Here is a 23,825-nt window from a genome sequence, read left to right as displayed (position 1 = left end):
TTCTTGCTCGTACAATATGCATATTATTATTACTATTGGATAGAAAACACTCTCTAGTTTCTAAAACCGTTTGAATTATTTCTCTGAGTGAAACAGAACTCATTCTGCAGCACATTTCCTGTCAGGGAGTGAGATTTCAGAAATCGAGGTCCCTGTTCTGAGGCCAGTTTATAAGTCCCCATGTAAGCCATCGGGCTACATGCACTGCATACGTCTTCCTCTAGATGTCAGTAAGCGGGGAGAATTTGAATGGAGTGGATTGCGCAATCTGGGGCCCTATATAAGACCGTGGAACGGAAGTACCGTCCTTTTCAACGGTGCGCCTGGCGCAAGAAGACATCACAATGGCGTCCTGCAAACGCTTTCGTTTTAGTAGTTCTATATCTCCGGTCATGTTTTTATTCGTTATAGGTGTTAAAGACATCATAAGGTAGTTAATTTAAACCGACTTATAGCAGTTTATAGCAGTTTATTGCGATTTTCCTGGATTTCTTTGTGATGCGCTTTCACGAGTTGGACACCTCTCCAGTGGGTGGCTAACGTTAGCGGCTATTTCGACAGGACAAGAGGACATCTTTCAACCCAAAGACGATTGTTCTGGAGAAAGGACACCTTGCCCAAGATTCTGATGGAAGCTCAGCTAATAGTAAGCAGTCTTTATGCTGTTAATTCGTACTTATGTTGACAAATGTCAAATAATAATTCCGCCATGAATTATGGTGCGGTCTCGCTTTAGCGCACGCTGTATTGCGCAGTAACGTTAATTTTAAAAAATCTAACACAGCGATTGCATTAAGAACTAATTTATCTTTCATTTGCTGTCCAACTTGTATTTTTTAGTCAAGTTTATGAATAGTTTTCCATTAGAATAGGTGCCTCTCCAAGATGGCGCCGGACAGATTGCTTGAAGTTTTGGCTACTAATCACATTGTATAACCACGATTTGTGCCGCTAAATATGCACATTTTCGAACAAACTCTATATGCATTGTGTAATATGATGTTATAGGACTGTCATCTGAAGAATTCTGAGAAGGTTAGTGAAAAAATTAATATCTTTTGGTGGTTTATACGTTATCGCTATGTTTGGCTTGAATCAATGCTGTTGTGATGTTTGCTATTGTGGTAAGCTAATATAACGCTATATTGTGTTTTCGCTGTAAAACACTTAGAAAATCTGAAATATTGTCTGGATTCACAAGATCTGTGTCTTTCAATTGCTGTACGCTGTGTATTTTTAAGAAATGTTTTATGATGAGTAATTAGGTAATACACGTTGCTCTCTGTAGTTATTCTAGTCGCTTTGGTGAGAGTTATGATGGTGGCTGCAATGGTAAACTATGATTTATATCTGAAATATGCAAATTTTTCTAACAAAACATATGCTATACAATAAATATGTTATCAGACTGTCATCTGATGAAGTTGTTTCTTGGTTAGTGGCTATTTATATCTTTATTTGGTCGAATTTGTGATAGCTACTGATGGAGTAAAAAACTGGTGGAGTAAAAAAAGTGGTGTCTTTTGCTAACGTGGTTAGCTAATAGATTTACATATTGTGTCTTCCCTGTAAAACATTTTAAAAATCAGAAATGATGGCTGGATTCACAAGATGTGTATCTTTCATCTGGTGTCTTGGACTTGTGATTTAATGATATTTAGATGCTAGTATTTACTTGTGACGCTATGCTAGGCTATGCTAGTCAGCTTTTTTACTGATGGGGGTGCTCCCGGATCCGGGTTTGGGAGGAATTAGAGGTTAATTCTTCCTGCTGCCGTGGATATGGCTGGGACAATGCTGGGGGAAAAGGCCTAAAAAACTATGCAGACAATGCCTTCATCAAACACACTGTATCACAGCGTATCAGTGACATGGCAGGAGATGTTTTGAAACAATCACTGCTTTACATACAAGCCAGTGAATGATATGCTTTACAGCTGGATGAGTCAACAGACGTGGCAGGCCTGGCACAGCTCCTGGTATATGTCTGTTACGTTTATGGGGAGTCAATTAACCTCTCTGGGCTAGGGGGCAGTATTTTGACGTCTGGATGACAAGCGTGCCCAAAGTAAACTGCCTGTTACTCAGGCCCAGAAGCAAGGATATGCATATAATTGGTAGATTTGGATGGAAACCCCTCTAAGGTTTCTAAAACTGTTAATATAATGTCTGTGAGTATAACAGAACTGATATGGCAGGCACAAACCCGAGGACAAACCATCCAGAAAAAAAAATTCGGCTCACCACTGATTCCAATGGCTGTCATGTTTAATATGAAGGGAAAACCTCCCAGATTGCAGTTCCTAGGGCTTCCACTAGATGTCAACAGTCTTTAGAAAGAGTTTCAGGCTTGTTTTTGGAAAAATTTGCTAGAATTTGTAGTTTCTCTAAGTGACACCCATTTTGGCTGTAGTGTTTTCACGCGCGTGGATGAGAGCGCGTACTTTGTCGTTTATCTCCGGTAAAGACAATAACGATTCTCCGTCTTACATTTTATTGTTTATTTATGTATTAGGGTACCTGAGGTTTGATTATAAACGTTGTTTGACTTGTTTGGAGAATTTTATTGGTAACATTTAGGATTCATTTTGTATGCATTTTGAAGGAGAGAAACCGGTGGATTATTGAATGAAGCACGCCAGCTAAACTGAGTTTTTGGGGATATAAAGAAGGACTTTATCGAACAAAAGGACAATCTGTGATGTAGCTGGGACCTTTTGGAGTGCCAACAGAAGAAGATCTTCAAAGGTAAGGCATTTATTTTATCGCTATTTCTGACTTTCGTGGTGCACCTGCCTGGTTGGAAAATGTTTTGCTTTTGTGGCGGGGCGCTGTCCTCAGATAATCGCATGGTGTGCTTTCGCCGTAAAGCCTTTTTGAAATCTGACACAGTGGCTGGATTAACAAGAAGTTAAGCTTTTTTCTAATGTATGACTGTTGTATTTTCATGAATGTTAAATATTACTATTTCTGTAATTTGAATTTCGCGCTCTGCAATTTCACCGGATGTTGTCGAGGTGGTTCGCTAGCGCCACGTCCAGCCCAAAGATTAAGGAAGAAATCCTCTTCTGCAAACCACTGGAAACAAGGACAACAGGAGAGGATATTTTTTTAAGTGCCGGACAGCTTTGTGACATCAAATGGACTTTGGTGGTCAATATGTGTTGGTATCTGTACTGATGGCGCAAAAGCCATGACAAGGAGACATAGTGGAGTGGTAGCGCACGTGCAAGAAGTTAAAGTTCTTTACTGACCATAATTTCACTTGTCTGACCGCTTGCATTATGACGAGTTTCTCACACGACTGGCTTATCTGGGTGATGTTTTTTTCTCGCCTGAATGATCTGAATCTAGGATTACAGGGACTATCCGCAACTATATTCAATGTGCGGGACAAAATTGAGGCTATGATTAAGAAGTTGGAGCTCTTCTCTGTCTGCATTAACTTCTTTGGGCTGCAAGCCCGAAGCCGGGCACAATATGACAACAGCCACTTCAAGTGCAGGGCGCGAAATTCAAAATATATTTTTTAGAAATATTTAACTTTCACACATTAACAAGTCCAATACAGCATATGAAAGATAAACATCTTGTGAATCCAGCCAACATGTCCGATTTTTTAAATGTTTTACAGCGAAAACACCACGTATATTTATGTTAGCTCACCACCAAATACAAAACATTTTTCACAGCACAGGTAGCATGCACAAAACCAACCTAACTAACCAAGAACCAACCAAACTAACCAAGAAACAACTTCATCAGATGACAGTCTTATAACATGTTATTCAATAAATCTATGTTTTGTTCGAAAAATGTGCATATTTGAGCTATAAATCAGTTTTACATTGCAGCTACCATCACAGCTACCGTCAGAAATAGCACCGAAGCAGCCAGAGTAATTACAGACACCAACGTCAAATACCTAAATACTCATCATAAAACATTTCTGAAAAATACATGGTGTACAGCAAATGAAAGACAGGCATCTTGTGATTCCAGCCAATATTTCCGATTTCTTAAGTGTTTTACAGCGAAAACACAATATAGCATTATATTAGCTTACCACAATAGCCAGAAACACAAGCCATTTACAAGCAGCAAAAGTTAGCGATCGTAACAAACCAGCAAAAGATATATAATTTTTGACTAACCTTGATAAGCTTCATCAGATGACAGTCCTATAACATCAGGTTATACATACACTTATGTTTTGTTCGAAAATGTGCATATTTAGAGCTGAAATCAGTGGTTATACATTGTGCTAACGTAGCATCTTTTTCCCACAACGTTTTCTGACACTCACATATTCTTTTTTTTTTTTCTTTTTTTTTTTTAAATAATTATTATTATTATTATTTTATTTTTTTTTATCCCCTTTTCTCCCCCAATTTTCGTGGTATCCAATCGCTAGTAATTACTATCTTGTCTCATCGCTACAACTCCCGTACGGGCTCGGGAGAGACGAAGGTCGAAAGCCATGCGTCCTCCGAAGCACAACCCAACCAAGCCGCACTGCTTCTTTAACACAGCGCGCCTCCAACCCGGAAGCCAGCCGCACCAATGTGTCGGAGGAAACACCGTGCACCTGGCCCCCTTGGTTAGCGCGCACTGCGCCCGGCCCGCCACAGGAGTCGCTGGAGCGCGATGAGACAAGGATATCCCTACCGGCCAAACCCTCCCTAACCCGGACGACGCTAGCCCAATTGTGCGTCGCCCCACGGACCTCCCGGTCGCGGCCGGCTGCGACAGAGCCTGGGCGCGAACCCAGAGACTCTGGTGGCGCAGTTAGCACTGCGATGCAGTGCCCTAGACCACTGCGCCACGACACTCACATATTCTGACCAAATAACTATTCATAAACATTACTAAAAAATACATGTTGTATAGGAAATGATAGATACACTAGTTCTTAATGCAATCGCCGTGTTAGAATTCTAAAAAATAACTTCATTACGACATGCAGTTTACGTTATGGTGAGAGCGTGCCCAAAATCTGGGCGCAAACTACTAGTTCACATGTTCGACAGATATATGAAATAGCATCATAAAATGGGTCCTACTTTTGATGATCTTCCATCAGAATGTTGTACAAGGGGTCCTTTGTCCAGAACAATCGTTGTTTGGATTTAGAATGTCCTCTTCTCCAGTCAATTAGCACGGAAAGCTAGCAAAGTGGCGCGAAGCTCTCCTTCCTGAACATACGCAGACAAAGCAACACGCCTAACGTCCCGAAAAAATTTCAATAATCTAATAAAACTATATTGAAAAAACATACTTTACGATGATATTGTCACATGTATCAAATAAAATCAAAGCCGGAGATATTAGTCGTCTATAATGGACAGGTTTACAGAAGGCAATACCAGGTCACTTCTCGCGCGTTCCAGAAAACAGGAAATTGGGGTCACGTCATGCCAAGAGCTTTTATTCGACCTCAGATGATGTTATACACTCCATTTCTTCTCTCACTGCCTGTTGACATCTAGTGGAAGGCGTATGAAGTGCATGTATACTAATAAGTATCAAGCACATTTATAGGCAGGCCCTAGAACAGAGCATCGATTTCAGATTTTCCACTTCCTGTCAGGAAGTTTGCTGCAAAATGAGTTCTGTTTTACTCACAGATATAATTCAAACGGTTTTAGAAACTAGAGAGTGTTTTCTATCCAATAGTAATAATAATATGCATATTGTACGAGCAAGAATTGAGTACGAGGCCGTTTGAAATGGGCACCTTTTATCCAGGCTACTCAATACTGCCCCTGCAGCCCAAAGAGGTTAACAAGGACAACACACAGGTCTTTCCGTCATTGTATGATTGTTTGTGTGCAAATGAACTCAAGTTTACGGACAATGTAAAATGTGATATAGCGAAGCACCTGAGGGAGCTGGGTGCACAATTATGCAGGTTCTTTCCCGAAACGGACGACACAAACAACTGGATTCGTTATCTCTTTCATGCCCTGCCTCCAGTCCCCTTACCGATATCTGAACAAGAGAGCCTCATTGAAATTGCAACAAGCGTTTCTGTGAAAACTTGATGTTATTCAGAAGCCACAGCCAGATTTCTGGACAGGGCTGCGCTCAGAGTATCCTGCCTTGGCAAATCAAGTTGTTAAGACACTGATGCCCTTTGCAGCCATGTACCTATGTGAGAGTGGATTCTCGGCCCTTACATGCATGAAAACTAAATACAGGCACAGACTGTGTGTGGAAAATGATTTAAGACTGAGACTCTACAACCTAACATTGCACAGCTATGTGCATCCTTTCAAGCACACCCTTCTCATTAACCTGTGGTGAGTTAGTCACAATTGTTGATGAACAAATAAGGTTTTAAATGTAAGATGGCTAAATAAAGAGCAACATTATTGATTATTATTATTTGTGCCCTGGTCCTATAAGAGCTCTTTGTCACTTCCCACAAGCCTGGTTGTGACAAAAACTCACTCATTCTTGTGTTTAATAAATGTATCATATAGTGTGTGTGTGTGTGTGTGCAGGTTTACAATGACGGCAAAAAACAACATTTGAGAGTGCGCTGACCCTGGTGCTAGAGGGGGTACGCAGCTGGGGGTTGAATGTTTGAAGGGGTACGGGACTATAAAAAGTTTGGGAACCACTGCTCTAACCCATTCAATGCCCTCCGAATCGCAGGGATCTGTTTTCACCACACACACACACACATCACTCCGGCAGCATTAACATACCTCCCATCTAGGAACAGAGCAGCCATCTGGTGTTTGTTTGGGGCAGACCACTCTGTCTGTGTGTGTGTGTGTGTGTGTGTGTGTGTGTGTGTGTGTGTGTGTGTGTGTGTGTGTGTGTGTGTGTGTGTGTGTGTGTGTGTGTGTGTGTGCGTGTGCGTGTGTGTGTGTGTGTGTGTGTAACTCTGGGTCTTCCTGTCCTGTGGCGGTCCTCATGAGAGCCAGTTTCATCAAAGTACTTGATGGTTCTTGCGACTGCACTTGAAAAAACTTTCAAAGATATTGAAATTATCCGGATGGATTGACCTTCATGTCTTAAAGTAATGATGGACTGTCTCTCTGCTTATTTGAGCTGTTCTTGCCATAATATGGACTTGGTCTTTAACCAAATTTAGTTATCTTCTACAGTGGGGAGAACAAGTATTTGATACACTGCCGCTTTTGCAGGTTTTCCTACTTACAAAGCATGTAGAGGTCTGTAATTTTTATCATAGGTACACTTCAACTGTGAGAGACGGAATCTAAAACAGAAATCCAGAAAATCACATTGTATGATTTTTAAGTAATTAATTTGCATTTTATTGCATGACATAAGTATTTGATACATCAGAAAAGCAGAACTTCATATTTGGTACAGAAACCTTTGTTTGCAATTACAGAGATGATACGTTTCCTGTAGTTCTTGACCAGGTTTGCACACACTGCAGCAGGGGTTTTTGGCCCACTCCTCCATACAGACCTTCTCCGGATCCGTTAGGTTTCGGGGCTGTCGCTGGGCAATATGGACTTTCAGCTCCCTCCAAAGATTTTCTATTGGGTTCAGGTCTGGAGACTGGCTAGGCCACTCCAGGACCTTGAGATGCTTCTTACGGAGCCACTCCTTAGTTGCCCTAGCTGTATGTTTCGGGTCGTTGTCATGCTGGAAGACCCAGTCACGACCCATCTTCAATGCTCTTACTGAGGGAAGGAGGTTGTTGGCCAAGATCTCGCGATACATGGCCCCATCCATCCTCCCCTCAATACGGTGCAGTCATCCTGTCCCCTTTGCAGAAAAGCATCCCCAAAGAAGGATGTTTCTACCTCCATGCTTCACGGTTGGGATGGTGTTCTTGGGGTTGTACTCATCCTTCTTCTTCCTCCAAACAGGGCGAGTGGAGTTTAGACCAAAAAGCTCTATTTTTGTCTCATCAGACCACATGACCTTCTTCCATTCCTCCTCTGGATCATCCAGATGGTCATTGGCAAACTTCAGACGGGCCTGGACATGCGCTGGCTTGAGCAGGGGGACCTTGCATGCGCTGCAGGATTTTAATCCATGACGGCGTAGTGTGTTACTAATGGTTTTCTTTGAGACTGTGGTCCCAGCTCTCTTCAGGTCATTGACCAGGTCCTGCCGTGTAGTTCTGGGCTGATCCCTCACCTTCCTCATGATCATTGATGCCCCACGAGGTGAGATCTTGCATGGAGCCCCAGACCGAGGGTGATTGACCGTCATCTTGAACTTCTTCCATTTTCTAATAATTGCGCCAACAGTTGTTGCCTTCTCACCAAGCTGCTTGCCTATTGTCCTGTAGCCCATCCCAGCCTTGTGCAGGTCTACAATTTTATCCCTGATGTCCTTACACAGCTCTCTGGTCTTGGCCATTGTGGAGAGGTTGGAGTCTGTTTGATTGAGTGTGTGGACAGGTGTCTTTTATACAGGTAACGAGTTCAAACAGGTGCAGTTAATACAGGTAATGAGTGGAGAACAGGAGGGCTTCTTAAAGAAAAACTAACAGGTCTGTGAGAGCCGGAATTCTTACTGGTTGGTAGGTGTTCAAATACTTATGTCATGCAATAAAATGCAAATTAATTACTTAAAAATCATACAATGTGATTTTCTGGATTTTTGTTTTAGATTCCGTCTCTCACAGTTGAAGTGTACCTATGATAAAAATTACAGACCTCTACATGCTTTGTAAGTAGGAAAACCTGCAAAATCAGCAGTGTATCAAATACTTGTTCTCCCCACTGTATATACCACCCCTACCTTGTCACAACACAACTGATTGGCTCTAACACATTAAAAAGGAAATAAATTCCACAGATTAACTTTTAACAAGGCACACCTGTTAATTGAAATGCATTCCAGGTGACTACCTCATGAAGCTGTTTGAGAGAATGCCAAGAGTGTGCAAAGCTGTCATAAAGGCAAAGGGTGGCTACTTTGAAGAATCTCAAATATATTTGCATTTGTTTAACACTTTTTTGATTCCATATGTGTTATTTCATAGTTTATGTCTTCACTATTATTCTACAATGTAGAAAAAAATGAAAAATAAAGAAAAACCCTGGAATGACCAGGTGTGTCCAAACTTTTGACTGGTACTGTATATGTGTGTGTGTAGGCTATGCTACAGTTTGTGTCTGAAAGAGTATGTCATTTGTTTGACAGAGAGATAATAGCAGTGGCCCAGGGTGTTATATAAAGTGAAAAATGTAAGGTGGTTACACGTAGTAATAAGGGGATGTGGTCTCTGTTATCCAGCTCATCCACAAACACAGCTGTTCAAATGCATCTGTTATTAGTGACAAATACAATGCCCTCTCACAGGGACTCCTAATGAGGTGGCACACACACACACACACACACACACACACACACACACCTAAACACACTCAGTGTTGGGATCTGTCGCACGTGTCTGCATGCAGGTGTGCTATGACTCAGGAGTGGTAGTCTGAAGACTCGCTCTGTTTTTTAATAGACGGACCCGCAGACGGACCCTGAGAAAGATTGCAATCTGTCCAATGTAAGAAATGGGGCACAGGCGTGACTTACCAAGCAGCGCACATGCAGTAAGGAGCGTGCGGATGCCCATTGTCTCCCGTTTCTCTCTCTCCGCAGACACCGTTCCTATAATCCGTTTGGAGGCGCAAAACTTCGGTCTGTTTTGAAGGGGAAATGAGGGGTCTGCGGCTGACTCGGTATCCGGCGTCGGGCAGCTCTGGTGCACCCCGAGGATTGAAGCTTTTGGGCTGGCTTGAGAGTAAGATCCCCTCCGCCTACTGCCTATGGGATGCCCTCACCTATCTCCCGTATCCTGCTCTGAGATGCGGGGCTCCGTATACTCGGTGTCGCTTGTCTCTACTATCGCCTTCAGCTATCTCTCATATTGTCAATGACATGCGCCCATAAAAGACGCCTAGGCGACCCAGCCCATTCTCCCTTCCCTACGCATCGGACAGAGAGACTGAGGAGGCGCTCACTGTAGGATGACAAACCACCTCAGCAGGGAGTCCTGAGTCCAGCGTTGTATGTGTATGTCTTGCTTTGTTGGTGCGCTATTTAGAATTCAGCCAACATCAAGATGTTCGGATCAATACGAAAAATCAGTATGCAAAGTCCTTTGGTGAGAAAGTAAATAAAATACTTCCTCCGGCGGCAATAGCTCTACCCAAACGTACCCACGACTGCTCCAGTAAAATCAATCTCCTTTCACTGCTCTGCTAGGAAAAAAAGTCGATGGGCGGGCGCTGTCGCAGCAGAGCACGCAGTGCAATATTACATAGGGTGGACCTCCGCACGAATTCGTCAATAGGTCGAGTCCATCGCAAGTTAACCACACTACTTATTCGTTTATTAGCTTATTATACTTATTAGCTACGTGTTTGTAATAGTCACAGAAATGTATATTCCCGTTGATCAGAGAGTTGAATGTTGTGCATCGCCTACACAATGTGCTGTTCGGGCACAAATATATTGATACATCGACACCGGCCAAAATATTCTCAAACTTCACATGTGTTTCTGATCAATACCTTTGAATAACGCTACTCAGTTGCTGCTCTTCAACGGCTCCAAGTCAAGTCCCTCTGCAAGTTCAGTCAAAGTCAATGCAAGTCTTTTGGAATATTCCCACGGTTTATTCCATGTAGTTCATTTCCTGGTTGGAAGAATAGACTTTGAGAGAAGCAGTTTTGTATTCCTTGCAAACGAACCAGCGTGCCACACAATCCCACACCCGGTACTTCTACAATTCACCCAATAAGGACTGACACCGACTTGAAGACCCACTCAATTGATCAAAAGGCATGGCTTAATCGATTCTTTTTTTTCAATCACTGCCTAAATTAAAATGTCTAAATGTTTTCATATGCAGTTAAATTGGATTGAGCATAAACGTGTTATGGGCATGGGATATTACATGCCCCCTTTTATTGAATAATATGATACCAATAATAATAGTCTTGACATTTAATTAATAGCATGTGTTTTTACTTTTACATTTCTCTCTCCATCTATCTCCAACATATACAGAGCCATGGATGAATCCCATGAACTGAGAATAAACACAAAGCTTTATGATTTCTATAAGCAGTTTATAACATGTATATGTTTGGTGGTCACTATTGAGCCTGCACTAGTTACCACAGCAAAGTCACAAACCCCAAATATTTCCACAAATATCTTTTTAAAATGTGATTTTAAACCTAACCGTAACCACACTGCTAACCTTATGCATAACCCTAACCTTAAATGAAGACTGAAAAGCTATTTTATGTTTTCATGAATTTTTACGATAGCCAATTTTGACTTTGCGGCTATGGTAACTAGTGGAAACCTATAGGTCTCAGCACTTCAGTTGGAGAAACTTGAAATCGAGGGGGCTGCCAAAATATTTTGGTTTGGTATGGTTTGGCGTGGTTTGGCGGGGTATACCTGAGCGCTGGGTATACCTGAGCGCTGTTTGGCTGTTTTGACACTATGAATTAACCACAATGAAAATACAGCTGAATATCTTTATTCAAAACACTTCAACATATCTGCCTAGGATTCTGTCTTAAAAATAAGTTGTGGAGTAAATGTGAAAGAGAGACAGCTTTGAGTAGTAATATCTGTGTTTTTGCAGGAGAAAACAAAGGCTTTAGTATTTGGCTGCAGAGCCATAGTAATCCAGTCACGGATTAGATAGTGATATGATGGAATGTAGGATATTCCTGGCATTGGGCACCTTATAATGCACCTTATAATGTCATCCCCTTTACTTTTCCCCCCCAAAACAAGTAACGGTATCCTCATCTACATGTAGACTTAGGTGCGTAAAAAGCATCTATAACCCATGAGTTACACACCCTGTCTCATATATAATGGTCTCTATAATAATCATTTGTCTGGTTGTTATCCACTGCGTCTTGTCTGTATGCATCTATCTAGCCTCAAAACTACACAGACTTGCAATTTAGAGACAGAGTATGTCTTTTGACATGTCATCAGATTTTGTGACCTGTGTCGTTAAAGGTGAGACCGTTGACAGGTATAGGTGTCTTGATATCAGGTACTCTGATCAGAGAAATAGCAGTCTCCTTGGAAACAGAGGAGTGTTAAATTCCCTGCTGGTCTCATCCCATAATAAGCCATCCAGCCTTGCTATGACTCAGAACCACAGGAGGCTGCTGTGGGGAGGACAGCTCACAATAATGTCTGGATAGGAGCAATTGGAATGGCATCAAACACATGGAAACCATGGAAACCATGTGTTGGATGTATTTGATACCATTCCACTTATTCCGCTCCAGCCACTACCACGAGCCAGTCCTCCCCAATTAAGGTGCCACCAACCTCCTGTGCTCAGAACAGACTGTATTCCTTTAGATTAGTTCAATAGCAATCATTACAGTAATAGCATGAGTCCAGTCATTAGTAATCCCATTCTTTAGACTACATTGTTTTGGTGTTCTGATCTTTTAATGAACTTGAGTTGAATCTTCATGGTGAGCATGAATGGGGTTAGTTTGGGAGAAAGCCTGCACTGGTATCACTTTAGGAGAGAGATCTGTTCACATATTTTCAGAGTGCATCCAGTAAGCAAATAAATGATTCATTTGTTTTCTTTTGGTGCGTATCTCGGGCTTCACAGAAGTTTGTCAGTTTTACAAAGCAGGATGTGTGAGAGCAGTGTCTCTTCACACACATACGCACCCGTGCACACACTCGCATTCACATAGTCACACACTTTAAAAACACACACACAAATGGGCACACACACAAACGTGCACACACACACACCATCAATGATCTGACTGCACATGGGGTTCTCTGAAAGACGGATCACTGGTCTGTGTCCACCCAGCATACACATGGTTAAAAAAAAATCCGGGCTGCATCACAACCGGCCATGACTGGGAGTCCCATAGGGCGGCGCGCAATTGCCCAGCATCGTCCAGTTTGGCCGGGGTAGGCCGTCATTGTAAATAAGTGTTCTAACTGACTTTCCCAGTTAACTAAAGGTTAAATATTTTTTTAAACGTTTATGTAAAAATGAAAACCTGCATTAATGACTATTGCCCTGTAGCACTCACTCACATCTGTAGTTATGAAGAGCTTTGAAAGGCTGGTCATGACACATCAACACCATCATCCCAGACATCCGAGAGCCACTACAATTCGTATACCGCCCCAACAGATCCACAGATGATGCAATCTCAATTGCTCTTCACACTGCCCTCTCCCACCTGGAAAAGAGGGGAAATAACTTTGTGAGAATGCTGTTCATAGACTACAGCTCAGCGTTCAACACCATAGTCCCCTCCAAGCTCATCACCAAGTTAGGGAACCTGGGACTGAACCCCTCCCTCTGCAACTGGATCCTGGACTTCCTGACAGGCCGGCTACAGGTGGTGAGGGTAGACAACAACACCTCCGCCGTGCTGACCCTCAACACGAGGGCCCCTCAGGGGTCTATGCTTATTCCCCTGCTGTACTCCCTGTTCACCCACGACTGCGTGGCCACGCACGACTCAAAAACCATCATCAAGTTTGCTGAAGACGCAACGGTTGTAGGCCTGATCACCAACGGCAATGAGTCAGCCTACAGGGAGGAGGTCAGTGACCTGGCAGTGTGGTGCCATGATATCAACCTCTCCCTCAATGTCAGTAAGACCAGGGAGCTGATTGTGGACTATAGGAGAAAGAGCGGAGAGGAAGCGCCCATCCACAACGACGGGGCTGTTGTGGAATGGGTCAAGAGCTTCAAGTTCCTTGGCATCCACATCACCAGAGACCGGACTGGAACCCGATCGAACATCTCTGGAGAACCCTGAAAATAGCTGTGCAGTGACACTCCCAATCCAACCTGACAGAGCTGTTAGGCGGAGCGACACAGGGGAACCCAAGAGCAGACTCAGACGAGGAAACAGGAATGAATGAATCAAGATATTTATTGTAACACAGGGAGATATGGAGTGCAGATCCGGGGAAGCTCAGATGAGTTGTAGAAACCAGATGTGGAGACTGAGGTTGGAGTGAGCTGGGTAGAACTGGGTAAACAGGTCCGGAGGGGAACCCAAGGTAGTGGTGGTGAGCTAAATCCAGAACAAGGTAGTAGGGTGGTGAGATGTGGAACGGGAGACAGGAGCCAGAGACAGAGCGGTAAATGAGCAGAGATTACGATCTGGCAGAGTGGAAGTGGGAGGACTATTTGTAGATGTCTTGATTATGGAACGAGTTGCAGCTGGTAGGGACCTGCTCTGACTCCAGCACACCTGTCTCCAACCACACAATCACACAGAGAGGGAGAGGGAGAGGGAGAGGGAGAGGGAGAGTAACTGCAGGTCAAGAAGACACCGGATGAACACAAGAGGGCGTAGCAGGAGCAGATGTGACAAGAACTTTGTCGTTATGGGGTATTGTGTGTAGATTGATGAAGGAAAAAACAATTTAATACATTTTAGAATAAGGCCATAATGTAACAAAATGTGGAAAAAGTCAAGGGGTCTGAATACTTTCCGAATGCACTGTTTAGAGAAAAGCATGGCAGTCATAGGGGATACTACAAGAGTCCTGGTTCTCTAATGAGCTTGGTGTGGGTGACAGGTTATGATAATCAATGGAATCTCAGATACAGGTAACTGCCAAAATAAAGGAAACATCCTCATAAAGTGTCTTATTAAGCCATTGGGCCACCATGCGCCAGAACAGCTTCAATGCACCTTGGCATAAATTCTACAACTGTCTGGAACTCTATTGGAGTGATGTGACACCATTCTTCCTCGAGAAATTCCATTATTTGGTGTTTTGTTGAAGGTGGTGGAAAACGCTCTCAGGCACCGCTCCAGAATCTCCCATAAGTGTTCAATTGGGTTGAGATCTGGTGACTGAGATGGCATATGGTTTACATCGTTTTCATGCTCATCAAACCATTAAAACTTCTTATGGCTGCATCCCGCTACCGGGATCGATATGACAACAGCCAGTGAACGTGCAGGGCGCCATATTCAAACAACAGAAATCTCATAATTAAAAGTCCTCAAACATACATGTGTTTTATATCATTTTAAAGGTAATCTTGTTGTTAATCCCACCAAAGTGTCCGATTTCAAATATGCTTTTCAGCAAAAGCACTACAAACGATTATGTTAGGTCACCACAAAACCACAATAAGCACAGCCATTTTTCCAACGAAAGATAGCAGTCAGAAAAAGCAGAAATAGAGATAAAATGAATCACTAACCTTTGATTATCTTCATCAGATGACACTCATAGGACTTCATGTTACACAATACATGCATGTTTTGTTTGATAAAGTTCATATTTATAACAAAAAATCTGAGTTTACATTGGCGTGTTACATTCACTAGTTCCAAAAACATCAAGTGATTTTGCATAGCCACATTGTTTCAACAGAAATACTCATCATAAATGTAGATGATAATACAAGTTATACACATGGAATTATAGATATACCTCTCTTTAATGCAACCGCTGTGTCAGATTTCAAAAAAACTTTACGGAAAAAGCAAATCATGCAATAATCTGAGACGGAGCTCAGAACAATAGCCAAATTAGCTGCCATGTTGGGGTCAACAGAAACCAGAAAATACATGATACATGTTTCCTTACCTTTGATGAACTTCATCAGAATGCAGTCCTAGGAATCCCAGGTCCACAATAAATGCTTGATTTGTTCGATAATGTCCGTTATTTATGTCCAATATGCTACTTTGGTTAGCGCTTTTGGTAAACAATTCCAAAGTCACAAAGCGCCTCCACTATAACGTGACGAAATGTCCAAAAGTTCCGTAACAGTCAGTAGAAACATGTCAAACGATGTACTGAATCAATCTTTAGAATGTTGTTAACATACATCTTGAATAACGTTCCAACCGGAGAATTAGATTGACTTCAGAAGAGCGGTGGAACGGAGGTCCTCCTCATGTGAAAGCACATGGTGAAAGCATGCTCAGCTCGTGGCAGTGATTACTCATTCCTGTCTCCTTCGGCCCCCCTTCACATTAGAGTCATTAGACAAAGTTCTATTGACTGTTGACATCTAGTGGAAGCCGTAGGAAGTGAAAACTCATCCATATCTCTCTGTAATTTCATTGAGAGCTTGGTTGAAAATCTGCCACCTCAGAAAAAATTCAAACAGGAAGTGGAACTTCTCAGGTTTTTGCCTGCCATATGAGTTCTGTTATACTCACAGACATAATTCAAACGGTTTTAGAAAGTGTTTTCTATCCAATACGAATAATAATATGCATATATTAGCAACTGGGACTGAGGAGCAGGCAGTTTACTCTGGGCACCTCTGTGCACCTTTCATCCAAGCTACTCGATACTGCCCCTGCAGCCATAAGAAGTTTTAAGTGACCACTAATGCCCTGTGGATGGGGGCATTGTCATCCTATGGGGGCATAGCAGGGGTAGCCAAAACAATGGCCTGCTCAGCAATTTTATACATGACCCTAAGCATGATGGGATGTTAATTGCTTAATTAACTCAGGAACCACACCTGTGTGGAAGCACCTGCTTTCAATATACTTTGTATCCATCCCTCATATACTCAAGCCTTTCCATTATTTTGCCAGTTACCAGGGGAAGAGTGATCCCTCCTGCCGACCGCCATCAAGCGTCACCTACACGCAGGCTGCCATCTTCAAAACATGAATGTCAACAGAGGCGCTGCTGCTCACATTAATGTGATTCAGTTTTATTTACATGCTGCTTCAGATGATAAACTGTGATTAGATGCAGCTAAAGCTGGTCAAGTCAAGGATGTAATTTCATTCTTCAGATACAGCCTGTCATAGTCAAGATGTTCTTACATTAGGTAATAGGCAGGATGTTCTGTAGTCTACTGTCGCATGCATGCTCACACACACGCACTTTAGTATATGCACACACACACACACACACACACACACACACACACACACACACACACACACACACACACACACACACACACACACACACACACACACACACACACCAACATACAGTACATACATACATACTGTCTGCAGGCTAGCAACTTGATTTATTAACATTGAATTACCCTACACATACAGATACGTACACACTCTGACACTCGTAGCTTGATTTAACATTACATTAGCCCGCCGGGAGTGCAAATCGCTACATTTTCCTGCAGATCAATTATTCATTAGAGAGGCTCTTACTGCAAAGTATTCATATATGACTATCTGAGCACCTCTTCTTTTAGACCTGCTGTTACTCTCTCTACCCTTTCCCTCACATTCCCCATCTCTCCCTTTCCCTCTCAATCCCCATCTCTCCCTTTTTCTCTCATTCCCCATCTCTCCCTTTTTCTCTCATTCCCGATCTCTCCCTTTCTCTCTCGTTTCCCATCTCTCCCTTTCCTCTCATTCCCCATCTCTCCCTTTCCCTCTTGTTCCCCATCTCTCCTTTTTTCTCTAATTCCCCATCTCTCCCTTTTTCTCTCATTCCCCATCTCTCCCTTTTTCTCTCATTCCCGATCTCTCCCTTTCTCTCTCGTTTCCCATCTCTCCCTTTCCTCTCGTTCCCCATCTCTCCCTTTTTCTCTCGTTCCCCATCTCCCCCTTTCCCTCTCGTTCCCTATCTCTCCCTTTCCCTCTCGTTCCCCATCTCTCCCTTTTTCTCTCGTTCCCCATCTCTCCCTGTCCCTCTCGTTTCCCATCTCTCCCTTTCCCTCTTGTTCCCCATCTCTCCCATTCCCTCTCATTCCCCATCTCTCCCTTTCCCTCTCGTTCCCCATCTCTCCCTTTTTCTCTCATTCCCCATCTCTCCCTTTCCCTCTTGTTCCCCATCTCTCCCATTCCCTCTCATTCCCCATCTCTCCCTGTCCCTCTCGTTCCCCATCTCTCCCTTTCCCTCTTGTTCCCCATCTCTCCCATTCCCTCTCATTCCCCATCTCTCCCTTTCCCTCTCGTTCCCCATCTCTCCCTTTTTCTCTCATTCCCCATCTCTCCCTTTCTCTCTCGTTTCCCATCTCTCCCTTTTTCTCTCGTTCCCCATCTCTCCCTTTCCCTCTCGTTCCCCATCTCTCCCTTTTTCTCTCGTTCCCCATCTCTCCCTGTCCCTCTCGTTTCCCATCTCTCCCTGTCCCTCTCGTTCCCCATCTCTCCCTTTCCCTCGTTCCCCATCTCTCCCATTCTCTCTCATTCCCCATCTCTCCCTTTCCCTCTCGTTCCCCATCTCTCCCTTTTTCGCTCATTCCCCATCTCTCCCTTTTTCTCTCGTTCCCCATCTCTCCCTTTTTCTCTTATTCCCCATCTCTCCCTGTCCCTCTCGTTTCCCATCTCTCCCTGTCCCTCTCGTTCCCCATCTCTCCCTTTCCCTCGTTCCCCATCTCTCCTATTCCCTCTCATTCCCCATCTCTCCCTTTCCCTCTCGTTCCCCATCTCTCCCTTTTTCTCTCGTTCCCCATCTCTCCCTTTCTTTCTCGTTCCCCATCTCTCCCTTTCTCACTCGTTCCCCATCTCTCCCTTTCCCTCTCGTTCCCCATCTCTCCCTTTCTCTCTTGTTTCCCATCTCTCCCTTTTTCTCTCGTTCCCCATCTCTCCCTTTTTCTCTTATTCCCCATCTCTCCCTTTCCCTCTCGTTCCCCATCTCTCCCTTTTTCTCTCATTCCCCATCTCTCCCTTTCTCTCTCGTTTCCCATCTCTCCCTTTTTCTCTCATTCCCCATCTCTCCCTTTCTCTCTCGTTTCCCATCTCTCCCTTTCCCTCTCATTCCACATCTCTCCCTTTTTCTCTCGTTCCCCATCTCTCCCCTTCCCTCTCGTTCCCCATCTCTCCCCTTTTCTCTCATTCCCCATTTCTCCCTTTCCCTCTTGTTCCCCATCTCTCCCTTTCCCTCTCATTCCCCATCTCCCCCTTTCCCTCTCGTTCCCCATCTCTCCCATTCTCTCTCATTCCCCATCTCTCACATTATCTCTCGTTCCCAATCTCTCCCTTTCTTTTCACACATTATTAATTTCTATTTGTATGCCAAGATTGAGAGACATAATTACAAGATGATTGTGCATATGTGTGTGCAACTGAGTGTGTGTGTTTATGCCTGTGTGTGTGTGTGTGTGTGTGTGCGTGTGCATGTGTGTCTGTTCTCTCCCACCTGCAGTCTAGTATATTCCCTACAAAGCTGTCACCTGGGCCTGACTAGACCTGTTTCCCACCTTTGACTGGTCTAGCAGATGTTCACACACTAACACTAGCACCACACTCCCTGCCAGTACCACACTCCCTGTCAGTACCACACTCCCTGTCAGCACCACACTCCCTGTCAGTACCACACTCCCTGTCAGTACCACATTCCCTGTCAGTACCACACTCCCTGTCAAAACCACACTCCCTGTCAGCACCACACTCACACTCCCTGTCAGTACCACACTCCCTGTCAGCACCACACTCACACTCCCTGTCAGTACCACACTCCCTGTCAGCACCACACTCCCTGTCAGCACCACACTCACACTCCCTGTCAGTACCACACTCCCTGTCAGCACCACACTCACACTCCCTGTCAGTACCACACTCCCTGTCAGCACCACACTCCCTGTCAGCACCACACTCACACTCCCTGTCAGTAGCACACTCCCTGTCAGCACCACACTCCCTGTCAGCACCACACTCACATTCCCTGTCAGCACCACACTCCCTGTCAGTACCACACTCCCTGTCAGTACCACACTCCCTGTCAGCACCACACTCCCTGTCAGCACCAAACTCACATTCCCTGTTAGAACCACACTCCCTGTCAGCACTACACTCACATTCCCTAACAGTACCACACTCCCTGTCAGCACCACACTCCCTGTCAGTACCACACTCCCTGTCAGTACCACATTCCCTGTCAGTACCACACTCCCTGTCAAAACCACACTCCCTGTCAGTACTACACTCCCTTCCAGTGCCACACTCCCTGTCAGTACCACACTCCCTGTCAGTACCACACTCCCTGTCAGCACCACACTCACACTCCCTGTCAGTACCACACTCCCTGTCAGCACCACACTCACTGTCAGCACCACACTCACACTCACTGTCAGCACCACACTCACACTCCCTGTCAGCACCACACTCACACTCCCTGTCAGCACCACACTCCCTGTCAGCACCACACTCACACTCCCTGTCAGTACCACACTCCCTGTCAGCACCACACTCACACTCCCTGTCAGCACCACACTCACATTTCCTGTCAGCACCACACTCCCTGTCAGTACCACACTCCCTGTCAGTACCATACTCCCTGTCAGCACCACACTCCCTGTCAGCACCACACTCCCTGTCAGCACCACACTCACATTCCCTGTCAGAACCACACTCCCTGTCAGCACCACACTCACATTCCCTAACAGTACCACACTCCCTGTCAGCACCACACTCACACTCCCTAACAGTACCACACTCCCTGTCAGCACCACACTCACATTCCCTGTCAGCACCACACTCCCTGTCAGCACCACACTCCCTGTCAGCACCACACTCACATTCCCTGTCAGCACCACACTCCCTGTCAGCACCACACTCCCTGTCAGCACCACACTCCCTGTCAGCACCACACTCACACTCCCTGTCAGCACCACACTCCCTGTCAAAACCACACTCCCTGTCAGTACCACACTCCCTGTCAGTACCACACTCCCTGTCAGCACCACACTCCCTGTCAGCACCACACTCACACTCCCTGTCAGCACCACACTCACACTCCCTGTCAGCACCACACTCACACTCCCTGTCAGTACCACATTCCCTGTCAGTACCACACTCCCTGTCAAAACCACACTCCCTGTCAGCACCACACTCCCTGTCAGCACCACACTCACACTCCCTGTCAGTACCACATTCCCTGTCAGCACCACACTCCCTGTCAGCACCACACTCACACTCCCTGTCAGTACCACATTCCCTGTCAGTACCACACTCCCTGTCAAAACCACACTCTGATGGTCTGATAATAGAAGCTGTTCAACAGTCTGATGGTCTGATAATAGAAGCTGTTCAACAGTCTGATGGTCTGATAATAGAAGCTGTTCAACAGTCTGATGATCTGGTAATATAAGCTGTTCAACAATCTGATGGTCTGATAATAGAAGCTGTTCAACAGTCTGATGGTCTGATAATAGAAGCTGTTCAACAGTCTGATGGTCTGATAATAGAAGCTGTTCAACAGTCTGATGGTCTGATAATAGAAGCTGTTCAACAGTCTGATGGTCTGGTAATAGAAGCTGTTCAACAGTCTGATGGTCTGATAATAGAAGCTGTTCAACAGTCTGATGGTCTGGTAATAGAAGCTGTTCAACAGTCTGATGGTAATAGAAGCTGTTCAACAGCCTGATGGTCTGATAATAGAAGCTGTTCAACAGTCTGATGGTCTGATAATAGAAGCTGTTCAACAGTCTGATGGTCTGGTAATATAAGCTGTTCAACAATCTGATGGTCTGATAATAGAAGCTGTTCAACAGTCTGATGGTCTGATAATAGAAGCTGTTCAACAGTCTGATGGTAATTGAAGCTGTTCAACAGTCTGATGGTCTGGTAATAGAAGCTGTTCAACAGTCTGATGGTCTGGTAATAGAAGCTGTTCAACAGTCTGATGGTCTGGTAATAGAAGCTGTTCAACAGTCTGATGGTAATTGAAGCTGTTCAACAGTCTGATGGTAATAGAAGCTGTTCAACAGTCTGATGGTAATAGAAGCTGTTCAACAGTCTGATGGTCTGGTAATAGAAGCTGTTCAACAGTCTGATGGTCTGGTAATAGAAGCTGTTCAACAGTCTGATGGTAATTGAAGCTGTTCAACAGTCTGATGGTAATAGAAGCTGTTCAACAGTCTGATGGTAATAGAAGCTGTTCAACAATCTGATGGTCTGATAATAGAAGCTGTTCAACAGTCTGATGGTCTGGTAATAGAAGCTGTTCAACAGTCTGATGGTAATAGAAGCTGTTCAACAGTCTGATGGTCTGGTAATAGAAGCTGTTCAACAGTCTGATGGTAATAGAAGCTGTTCAACAGTCTGATGGTCTGGTGATAGAAGCAGTTTTTTTAGTCTCTGTCTTGGCACTGATACACCTGTACTGTCTCCATCTGTCGGACGGTAGCTGAGTGAACAGTCTGTTGTCGGGTAACTGAGGTCCTTCATGATCTTCTTGGCCTTCTTTTGACACTGAGTGCTGTTCTGGAGGGCAGGCAGCGTGCCCCCGGTGATTCGTTGGGCTGACCGCACCACCCTCTGGAGAGTCATGTAGTTGCGGGTGGTGTAGTTGCCTTACCAGGCGGTAATGCAGCCCGACAGAGTGCTCTCAATGGTGCATCTGTAGAAGTTCATGAGGGTCATAGGGACCATTCAATTTTTTGCAGCCGCCTGAGGTTGTAGAGGTGTTGTTGTGCATTTTTCTACACTGTGTAGGTGTTGTGAGACCATTACAGGTCCTCAGCTTTTGACCCTATTCACTGTAGATGAGGATGGGGGCGTGCTCCCTCTTGTCTCCTGTAGTCTACGATCAGCTCCTTTGTTTTGTTGACGTTGAGGGAGTTATTTTCCTGGTGTGGCCGATGTGAAATGGCTAGCTAGTTAGCGGTGGTGCGCACTAATAGTGTTTCAATCGATGACGTCACTCGCTCTGAGAGCTAGAAGTAGTTGTTCCCCTTGCTCTGCAAGGGCCGCGGCTTTTGTGGCGCGATGGGTAACGATGCTTCGTGCCCAGGTTGGGGCGAGGAGAGGGACGGAAGCTATACTGTTACACTGGCACCACTCCGCCAGGGCTCAAACTTCATTATTGAGTTTGGGTAGTGCTTGGCCACTCAGTCATGGGTGAACAAGTAGTACAGGAGGGGCTGAGCACACACCCCTGGGGGGCCTCCTTGTTGAGGATCAGTGTAGCGGAAGTGTTGCTGCCTACCTTCACCACCTGGGGTCCGCCCGTCAGAAAATCTAGGACCGAGTTGCACTGGGAAGAGTTCAGACCCAAGGCCTTGAGCTTAGTGACGAGCTTTGAGGATGCTATGGTGTTGAAAGCTGAGCTATAGTTGATAAACAGCATTCTCACTTCGAAATTCCTCTTGTCCAGGTGGGCAGTGTGCAGTGCAACGGCGATTGTATTGTTTCACAATCAGGAAATACAGGGGAATCTGAGTTGCTTATTACACAGTCAGGAAATACAGGGGAATCTGAGTCGCGTATTACACAGTCAGGAAATACAGGGGAATCTGAGTCGCTTATTACACGGTCAGGAAATACAGGGGAATCTGAGTCGCTTATTGCACAGTAAGGAAATACAGGGGAATCTGAGTCGCTTATTACACAGTCAGGAAATACAGGTGAATCTGAGTCGCTTATTGCACAGTAAGGAAATACAGGGGAATCTGAGTCGCTTATTACACAGTCAGGAAATACAGGTGAATCTGAGTCGCTTATTACGCAGTCAGGAAATACAGGGGAATCTGAGTCGCTTATTACTGACTTTTCACAGTCAGGAAATACAGGTGAATCTGAGTCGCTTATTACACAGTCAGGAAATACAGGGGAATCTGAGTCGCTTATTACACAGTCAGGAAATACAGGTGAATCTGAGTCGCTTATTGCACAGTAAGGAAATACAGGGGAATCTGAGTCGCTTATTACACAGTCAGGAAATACAGGTGAATCTGAGTCGCTTATTACGCAGTCAGGAAATACAGGGGAATCTGAGTCGCTTATTACTGACTTTTCACAGTCAGGAAATACAGGGGAATCTGAGTCGCTTATTACACAGTCAGGAAATACAGGGGAATCTGAGTTGCTTATTATACAGTCAGGAAATACAGGGGAATCTGAGTCGCGTATTACACAGTCAGGAAATACAGGGGA

At 44.5% G+C, this 23,825-nt stretch overlaps 1 protein-coding gene across 1 annotated transcript in view; it reads right to left on the bottom strand.

The window, feature by feature from the left end:
* The window catches only part of LOC120058088 (immunoglobulin superfamily member 3-like), a 168,361-nt gene extending 146,048 nt beyond the window's left edge, over positions 1-22,313 (bottom strand). Inside the window, exons 1-2 of the mRNA XM_039006565.1 lie at positions 22,249-22,313; positions 19,211-20,904 (exon numbers count right to left, since the gene is read on the bottom strand). Coding sequence (XP_038862493.1) covers positions 19,211-20,904; positions 22,249-22,313 — 1,759 coding nt within the window. The remainder of the gene's footprint in view (positions 1-19,210; positions 20,905-22,248) is intronic.
* Positions 22,314-23,825: the final 1,512 nt, after the last annotated feature.

Source organism: Salvelinus namaycush, chromosome 13, assembly GCF_016432855.1.
Source record: "Salvelinus namaycush isolate Seneca chromosome 13, SaNama_1.0, whole genome shotgun sequence".
NCBI classification, from domain to species: Eukaryota; Metazoa; Chordata; class Actinopteri; order Salmoniformes; family Salmonidae; genus Salvelinus; species Salvelinus namaycush.
This window is presented reverse-complemented; position numbering and strand designations above follow the sequence as displayed.